Raw genomic sequence first — 8544 nt, 5'->3', positions numbered from 1 at the left:
CACCGTCACCGTCGCCAACCCTCCATCACCGTCGCCTCTCTCTCTGTTTCCGTCTCTCTCTCTCCCTCTCTCTTTCTTCCTCTCTCTCCTCCCTCTTCGCCTCCCTCAGTTTCTCATTAAAAAAAAAAAAACGACCAAAACGATGTCGTTTTGGTCAGTTGAGTCATTCGGGCCATTTATCTTTCGAGCTACCACTCATTTTTCATTTAGGAAATCAATACCTAATATTTGTAGGAATATATACCATATATACATTAACAGGCATAATTACTTTACAAATAACTTCATAGTTTAGAGCCATTTAGCTCATCATTCAACTACTCAAACAATCATTAACAATATATTTAAATATGAATTTTGTTAATAGAAAAACAGAAAATCCACTATATAGGAGTGTTTGTTTTTCATTAACCATGCAACAAAGAGAGAACAATTGAAAATACATGATGAAATGAATACGTATTTATATTTATCTGGCTTAGGTTACATGCTGTGGTTAAATTCAACAACCAACAAAACAATAAAAAGGGAGAAATAACATTATTGTATGTTACAGTAAATATGCAAAATGAATTTCACAATACAACCACCAAAAGATTGAATGAACCTAAATTTGGCAAGCACTCCTTCTGTGTTGACTACTGTTTAATAAACTACAAGAGTTGCCAAAAAATCCAAGAATGGATTTTCACAATACAATCAATAGCACTCCACTCGACCTAATGATGATTCTCACTAAAAATTTTAGAAATGTAGAATGTGTAGACGAAAGAGAAACCAGTCGTCGAATGATGAGTTCACTCCGTTGATGGCCATAGCTAGAGCCTGGACAATGAATTTGATCAGAAAAATATGCATTTAGCTCTGATATATCGATAAAGGAAAATTGTCAAAGCATATTCACTACAATTTATACTTACCATCTTTGTCCAAATTCAAAGATTATGCGTAGCCAGCAGGGTTGTGCATGGATTCCCCACCTAGGAATATGATGGGTTTCTTCTTGCAAGCTACTCTACCAGATCAAATCAAAGAAAGTGAGACCTGCAAAAGAAATATGATTTGGCCTAATTTAGTTTTCTTATACTACAAGAAGGAAAAAAAAAATCACAACAAAAGCAAATAAAATAACATATTCAATAATTTACGTTTTCTAACATAGGATATTAGATGTTAAAAGGGCTATGGCTCCCTGAAGTGTAAGACAAACTTCGAGACACTACCTAAAGACAAATTGATTTATAAATGTCTACAAACTTTGATGCTTCTTGAAGTATCCTAGACCAAGCACTTTAAACTAAGAACCCAAGAGTAAGCTCCACATAATTCAAAATTCAAGGCATCAAGTATACAATTTTCATATGCTTTGTTGGCTCCCAATTGAAATGAGAAAGATTAGAATAATTTGGTAACACAAATATTAGATTTTGAAACAGATTGAATTAAAAAAGAAAAGGGGGGTTGTTGCGTGTGTGCGGGGGGGAGGGGGGTGGGTGAACTTAATACCTTAGAAACAAAGATTAAACCTCTCGCCTATATTGTAATGGAAATTTCATCTTTTAATATTCTCTTAGCCTGATTTCTTGTAATTTGGATGGGATGCCAGTTATGAACATTAGGTTTTCAGCCTGCTTTTTGTCAAAAGAAGATAAAAAGATCCAATATGTGTATGCGAGCAAGCGCGGGTGTGTGTGTGTGTGAGGGAGAGAGAGAGAGAGAGAGAGAGAGAGGGGGGGGGGGGGGGAAGAATACCACCTACAAATCTTGAGCTGCACTTGATTTTTGTCATGTTTGTTTTAGCTATGCTAGCTTTCCTTTTCAACTCGGATGCACTTAGCCCTTCCAATAGCGTACGCTGATCCAACTGATGCGAGAGTTCCAGCTTAATCACCTATTTCTAGTAAGCTACCTTCATTCAATTCAAATATCAGATAGTGATTGCACCAATTATTTACATTAAAGAAAGATTAGCGCTTGCTAATTATAGGAGTGTCATACTTAATCAATTAGGGATAGAGGGAGAATACCACCTGCAAATCTTTTGCTGCACTTGGTTTTTGTGACCCAAAACTAGAGACAAAATTAGTCTTTTGGCTTCACATGTAAAAGAATCTGTACATGAATACACATTTCCAGATGGGTTAGAGATAACTTGATGGGTTATTTAACTCTGTACATGAACCAAACTTGATTTGGAGATTTTTTTTTTTTTAAAAAAAGACAACAGAATGCTATATGTAATTTGTTAGATGCTCCAAGTAACAGATTATATATTGAAGTGTCTCAAAACAAAGAAATTGATATATATATACACATAGAGCCAATATGCAGAAAAAGGCAGGCATTAACACACAAAATTAAAATTGAACTGAACTGAATCATATGATTTGAGCTCCAAACAAGAACTACATACATGATTCAATCCTCAAAGTGGAACTTTGTTGCAACTTCATCTTTAGATTACTTGCCTCCTGCTCAAACTACCTCTGCACATGCAGCAAATCAATATGACTAACCAAAGTGCTATAATTGGAAATGTCAACTCAACTTAGGTGACTTTTGCATACTCTAGGTAGCACGAAGCACTATCATTTTTAGAATTAGTGATATACAAAATAGCATGGAAACCCTGTGTTTAAGGACATGTCATCTGATGCAATGCTCTCAGGAACCCACAGTTAGGGCACCATGTCATTGTGAGTTTTAGATCATTTAGCTTCAGCAACTAAAATGAGATTATTTGAAATTTGAACATCAGAAAAACATTGGTTCAAAATTGAAACATGTCATTTCATCAAATCCCATAGATGATTTTTTAGGAGGGATACAAATTCCTCAAATTTCAGGTACATTCTAATCATACCTATAGATGATTTTTTAGTATGGATACAAATTCCTCAAATTTCAGGAACATTCTAATCAACCTATATAGATCATTTTTAGGAGGGATACAAAATCCATAAAATTAAATTTCGATTTACACTGAAAATTGGCCTTTTCAATTGGTTGCAGATAAACATAATAATTCCCATGTTCTGAGAACAAAGAAAACTAATATTTAGGAAGTCATTTTTCTCTTTCCATTTTCTGAAAATTAGCTCATTCAATTCACATGTCTTTGTCAATAACAACATAAAACCAACATTTGCATCATGAAGATGGATGCAATGCAACACTCAAGAGCTATATGTAATTTGTTAGATGCTCCAAGTAACAGATCACAGAAGAAACTAATATATATAGCCAATTTGCAGAAAAGGGTAAGCATTAACAGATGAGTTAAAATTGAATCATACGATCTGAACTCCAAACAAGAACTACATACATGATTCAATCATCCAAGTGGATTGTTGTTTCAACTTCATCTTAGATTAATTGGCTCCTGCTCAAACTGCCTCTGCTGCACATGCAACAAATCAACATGACTGACCAAAGTGTTATAATTGGAAATGTCAACTCAACTCGGATGACTTTTGCATACTCTAGGTTACATCAAGCACTGTGGCTTTTAAAATTAGTGATATACAAGATAGCATGGAAAACTCGTGTTTAAGGACATGTCATCATCTCCAATCTTAAAAAAAAAAAAAAGGACATGTCATCTGAAGCAATGCTCTCAGGAACCCACAGTTAGGGCACCATGTCATTATGAGTTTTAGATCATTTAGCTTCAGTAACTAAAATGAGATTATTTGAAATTTGAACATCATAAAAGCGTTGGTTCAAATCGAAACATGTCATTTCATCAAATCCCATCGATATTTTTTAGGAGGGATACAAAATTCTCAAATTCGGGAACATTCTAATCAAACCTATAGATGATTTTTTTAGGAGAAATACAAAATCCTCAAATTTCAGAAACATTCTATTCAAACCTATAGATCATTTTTTAGGAGGAATACAAAATCCATAAAAATTAAATTTTGATTAACACTGAAAATTGGCTTTTTCAATTGGTTGCAGATAAATAAAATAACTCCCATGTTTTGAAAACAAAGTTGACTAATATAATTAGGAAGTCATTTTTCTCTTCCCATTTTCTGAAAATTAGCTCATTCAATTAATATCTTTGTTAATAACAACATAAAACCAACATTTGTGTCATGAAGATGGATGCAATGCAACACGCAAGAGCACTGGCTTGAGTTAATTAATTACTTGTTTGGTTGGAGACAGAGAGGACTTACATAATTGGCAATAAACTTTTTTATGTTTCATCTTGAAGAAGAAGATTAGTCATCTGCCGATTTACAGTTGACCTCAAACCTAAAAAGGGGTCAGTGATGAGATAAGGGAAACGAGCAAACAGCATTGGGAAGGTGGGGGATGGGGGTGAGAAGAGAAGAGAAGAAATCATGAATATGGATAACAATTGGACAAATATATAAGTTACCTTTAAATCTAGTAGAATACTAGGTCTCCCGTTCTTGGTCGCTTTCCCTTGCGTAGAAAGTATAACCATTTATTGTCAAAGATTGTAAATTGGTGAGGCGTTGGATTGCTTCCACGGTGGGACGATTCGTCAGATTCGGGCAACTCCGAAGCAGCAAAGAATGAAGAGATGAAAGGTTACCCAGCTGCTCCACCAGATATTGCAGTCTATTAAACCTTTTAAGTGACAAGTGTCTCAAGTTAGTGAGGTGCTGAAGTTGATCAGGCAGATACTTGAGCCTATCCCAGCCATATAGAGTCAGAGACACCAAGGAGATGAAGGGGCAGTGTTTGGGGTTTGGGTGATATTTGGTATCGTCATCATCAACCTCCTCCTCTGCAGTAGCAGTAGTTGAAGCGGAAGTGGAAGCAGATGCAGATGTAGCACTTAGGGTGGTGGAAGGCCACGGGAAATATTTGAGCTCTTCTGAGAAGATACCTATCCTCAATGTTTGAAGGCTGGTCAGGCAAAATAACCTCTTCTCCCACCAATCCGCCAATCTTGGACATGCTAGAATCGTCAAGTTCTGAAGGGATGGGAGGCTACATAATTCATCTGGATCGGCACTTATTAAATCAAAACACCCTTCTAACTCTAATGTTACAAGGGTTTGTTGTAACAGGCCCTTTGGTAAACATGTCAATTCTTCACAATATGAAATCTCAAGCCGCTGAAGAGATGTTCAGCCGCTGTTTTTGGACGCTTCTTCTTCTTCTTCTTCTTTTTCTTCTGTTTCTTTACTTATGGACTTTAGATTTGGGCATCGATAAGTCTTCAAGAGATGCAAGGTTTTGTAAGTTAATTGGCAAATAACATACCCCTTTCAATCTATTTACTGTCAGCTTTCTTAGGGTTTTGCCGCTTTTTTCCAGCAAATCTACCAATAAAACACCAATCTTCGATTTCGAACTCCTAGATACCTCTATGCTCAAGTAAGGGCGATGCGTATGCCCGATATCACCGTAAATCAATTCCTGTAAGGATAACAAGTGACCTGGAATTGTAGTCAACTCAGTGCAATCGCTAATGATTACAGATTCAAGCAGAGGAAAGAACATCGTGGTGTCCGATGACGATGATGATACCCCAAGCCCACACCATTCTTCTATCTTCGGCATATGTTTTAGATGAAGTTCTCGAAGTGCTGGAAATACAACAGCCATAGCTTTTGTTGTTGCTGCCCCACTATAGCGACCAGTGATGATGCCATCATTACATTGATCATGATTAACACCACTGTGGCAACCATAGAATTCAGGACCAATACGTTTCAGATTACTTAATCCAGACATTTTGATAACCTCAAGATGAGGAAGGTGTCCGAGTGGTGGGACTTGTTCACATCTCGTGCACTTGGATAATTTTATCTTAACCAAATTTTGAAGCAACTGCGCATCTCTACCACTCATCATCCATGATGCGAAATTTTGTCCTTCAAATTTCTTGAGTTTTAAAACCTTAAGGTTCCTGTGAGGTTTGAGTCCTTCCAACACGTCTTCGTGGTTAATGCTAGTAGTGTCATCTGCTGTTAAAGGATTGTCCACCCTATCCCAGTGAAATCCCAACTCACAAATATTTGGTTTTCCTAATATTTTTGCCTTTTCTGCTTCTTCCCTGCTTTTCACCTGTTGGAGATTGTAAATCATTAATTTACCTCTTAGTTTGTTTTCAATTTTACTGCCCTTATCCTCACCAACAACAAAGAATGGTAATGTCTGCAAAGAAGTCAACTTCCCTATCATCATTGGCATCAATTTTCTGTTTTCTTCATCATCATCATCATCAATATAAAAATGTCTCAAGCTCACCAACTCATAAAACTTTTTTGGAAGCTTTTGAAGGGTCAAAGATGAAAGTCTCAGTGTTTGTAAATTATAAAGCTTGGTCAAAAAATTTGGCGGTGTTCTAAAATATGACCTTGAGAGATAAAGATACCTCAAATGTATGAACTTATGTAAGGAACTTGGCAACTTTTTCCAGTCCCAGTCTATCATACTCATGGTACGTATACACTCGACTTCTGCAATATTTTTAGGAAGCTTGCCAGATAAAAATAGTGTCCTCAGTTTTCCAACATTTTGTTTTGGAATTTCAAAACTTGTTTTTACCATTAAATTGAATGATAGATGTTGAACCTCAGGATGGTAATTCGCCTCAGTAGCAATCGAAGTCAAAGCCAAACATTTACCCTCTGAGACATCCAGTGCTAGATCATGCACAAGATCGTGCATTTTGCATGTGGTAATGTTATTGTAGTCATCCAATTGTACATCTTGAAATAAAGAATTGTGCAACAACATGTTAAAATAATCATTACCAACATCTTCCATTTCCAAATTGCTTCCCGAAGAAGGCTGGAGATATCCTTGAGCCATCCAAAGTTGAATCAACTCATCCTTTTGAATGTTGAAATCTTTTGGAAAAATAGAACAATACGCAAAACAGTGTTTCAAATACGGTGATGGTAAGTGATCAAAACTTAACTTTAATATCGGCTGAATTCCTTCTTTGATTTCAGTTGACCTCCATATTTCACTGTTTTTGATCAACTCCCATTCATGAAAGTGCTTCTTAGAGTACATTAAACCTCCTAGTGACTTTATTGCCAACGGTACACCCTTACACTTTTCCATCATTTTTCTACCAATAGCCACCAAATCTGGGGTCTCTGTTGGTCCTCCATTTGCAAATGCTCTTTTCCGAAACATGGTCCAACTTTCATTTTCTGATAGTTTGCTCAAACGATGAGTGAGAGATGGAGATGTCCTCATGGTAGATACCACTTGCATACTCCTGGTTGTAGCTATAATTTTGCTTCCCTTGGATCCACCTATCCCTAGCAAAGAATTTCTCATGCATTCCCATAAGTGCAGATCTTCATTCCAAACATCGTCTAGTACAAGCAAATACTTTTCTCCATTTACTTTTGCTGCAAGCTTTGTCACTATTCCTTGAATATTATCTACGTCAGACCTATCCCCAGTAAGAGATTGTACCATCTGATTCAATAGCTTTGGAACTATGAAATCATCAGACACACAAATCCACATCCTTTGATAACCAAAATGCTTCACCACCTTGTCATTGTTGTAAACTAGTTGAGCAAGGGTTGTCTTGCCCATCCCACCCATTCCTACAATGGCAATGACAGGTAAATCATCTAGAGTGTTGTCAGAGCTAAGTAACATGTCTATCACTGTTGACACATCACCATCCCTTCCCACAACTTGTTTATCATCTACAAAGGGGTGAGTCAGCCTGAAATTGACTTCTCTAGGTTCAACACTAGTACTAGCAGCATTTAAGATCTGATCAGCTGGTTTAAGACCCAAGCCATCTGCCTCTTTACAAAGATTGTCTAACGAGAAATTGATATTCTTGACCTTATTAGCCATCTTGAAACGAAATGGCAGTGGATTTGAGAGGCAGAAGAAGGACTTCCGTACCTTGTTGTTCCTCATGAATCGGTTTTGTACCTCCATCTTTCGTCGAAGGACTTCAAAGGTAAGTTCATCCAGCACGTCACCAGCACTGCATGATTTCTAGATTTACTCGTCCTCGGTGGTTCTCAGCATCACGTAATAGAGCTTGTGTGAATTCCAACCTATCTTTAAGCCTTCGAAGGTCATCCTTGAAACCCCACGCCAGTTTGATCTGTTCAGTTGCTAGTGGAATCAAGGGATTCAGGATGACCTGAGCAGCAGAGATGAGAACAGGGACAGTCATCTTTGATCTTTCTTTTTCCTAACAATTCCGAACGAAAACTTGTTGGATTGGATTGGAAACAATTACTAGAGAATACAAAACAGATTTTTGTGTTGTGAAGCTGGAAGGTGTTGGGAAGCTTTGGTTATTGGTAATTGAAAGATGAGAACGTGGGGAGTGATGGTTACTATCTATGTTTCTCTATATTCTATTCACAAGTCTTTGGTTACTGGGAAAAACAAACGGGACAGTGCTGTTTGGGGTATTAATTTACCCGGGTAAGTCTTTGGTTACTGGGAAAAATAAACGGGACAGTGCTGTTTGGGTTATTAATTTACCCGGGTAAGACAGATCACTGGTTAACGGTCTGAAATTTCAAATTGACAAAAAAAAGAAAAAAAGAAAAA

The 8544-nt window shown here is 37.0% G+C and overlaps 1 protein-coding gene across 5 annotated transcripts; it reads right to left on the bottom strand.

Moving 5' to 3' along the window:
- Positions 1 to 440: 440 nt before the first annotated feature.
- Positions 441 to 8273, bottom strand: LOC114322572 (putative disease resistance protein RGA4). Of its 5 annotated transcripts, none has more exons than XM_082874917.1 (8): positions 4394 to 8273; positions 4188 to 4266; positions 3326 to 3400; positions 2414 to 2486; positions 2031 to 2112; positions 1756 to 1909; positions 921 to 1044; positions 441 to 825 (listed from the first exon to the last, which is right to left on the bottom strand). In XM_082874917.1, exon 1 carries the CDS (start codon positions 7912 to 7914, stop codon positions 5170 to 5172), a length of 2745 nt encoding a protein of 914 aa, XP_082731043.1. In that variant the 5' UTR covers positions 7915 to 8273; the 3' UTR covers positions 441 to 825; positions 921 to 1044; positions 1756 to 1909; positions 2031 to 2112; positions 2414 to 2486; positions 3326 to 3400; positions 4188 to 4266; positions 4394 to 5169. The 5 variants fall into 5 exon arrangements, with proteins under 5 accessions (XP_082731043.1, XP_082731045.1, XP_082731046.1 ...); XM_082874919.1 differs by having other exon boundaries at positions 1756 to 1905; XM_082874920.1 differs by having other exon boundaries at positions 1756 to 1891.
- Between the last annotated feature and the right edge of the window lie 271 nt (positions 8274 to 8544).

This window comes from Camellia sinensis, chromosome 6 (assembly GCF_055761805.1).
Source record: "Camellia sinensis isolate YWXY chromosome 6, ASM5576180v1, whole genome shotgun sequence".
Classification (NCBI taxonomy): domain Eukaryota; kingdom Viridiplantae; phylum Streptophyta; class Magnoliopsida; order Ericales; family Theaceae; genus Camellia; species Camellia sinensis.
This window is presented reverse-complemented; position numbering and strand designations above follow the sequence as displayed.

Coding starts and splice junctions, on each gene's coding strand:
- LOC114322572 (XM_082874916.1), bottom strand. CDS start 7,914: ATGGAGGTACAAAACCGATTCATGAGGAACAACAAGGTACGGAAGTCC.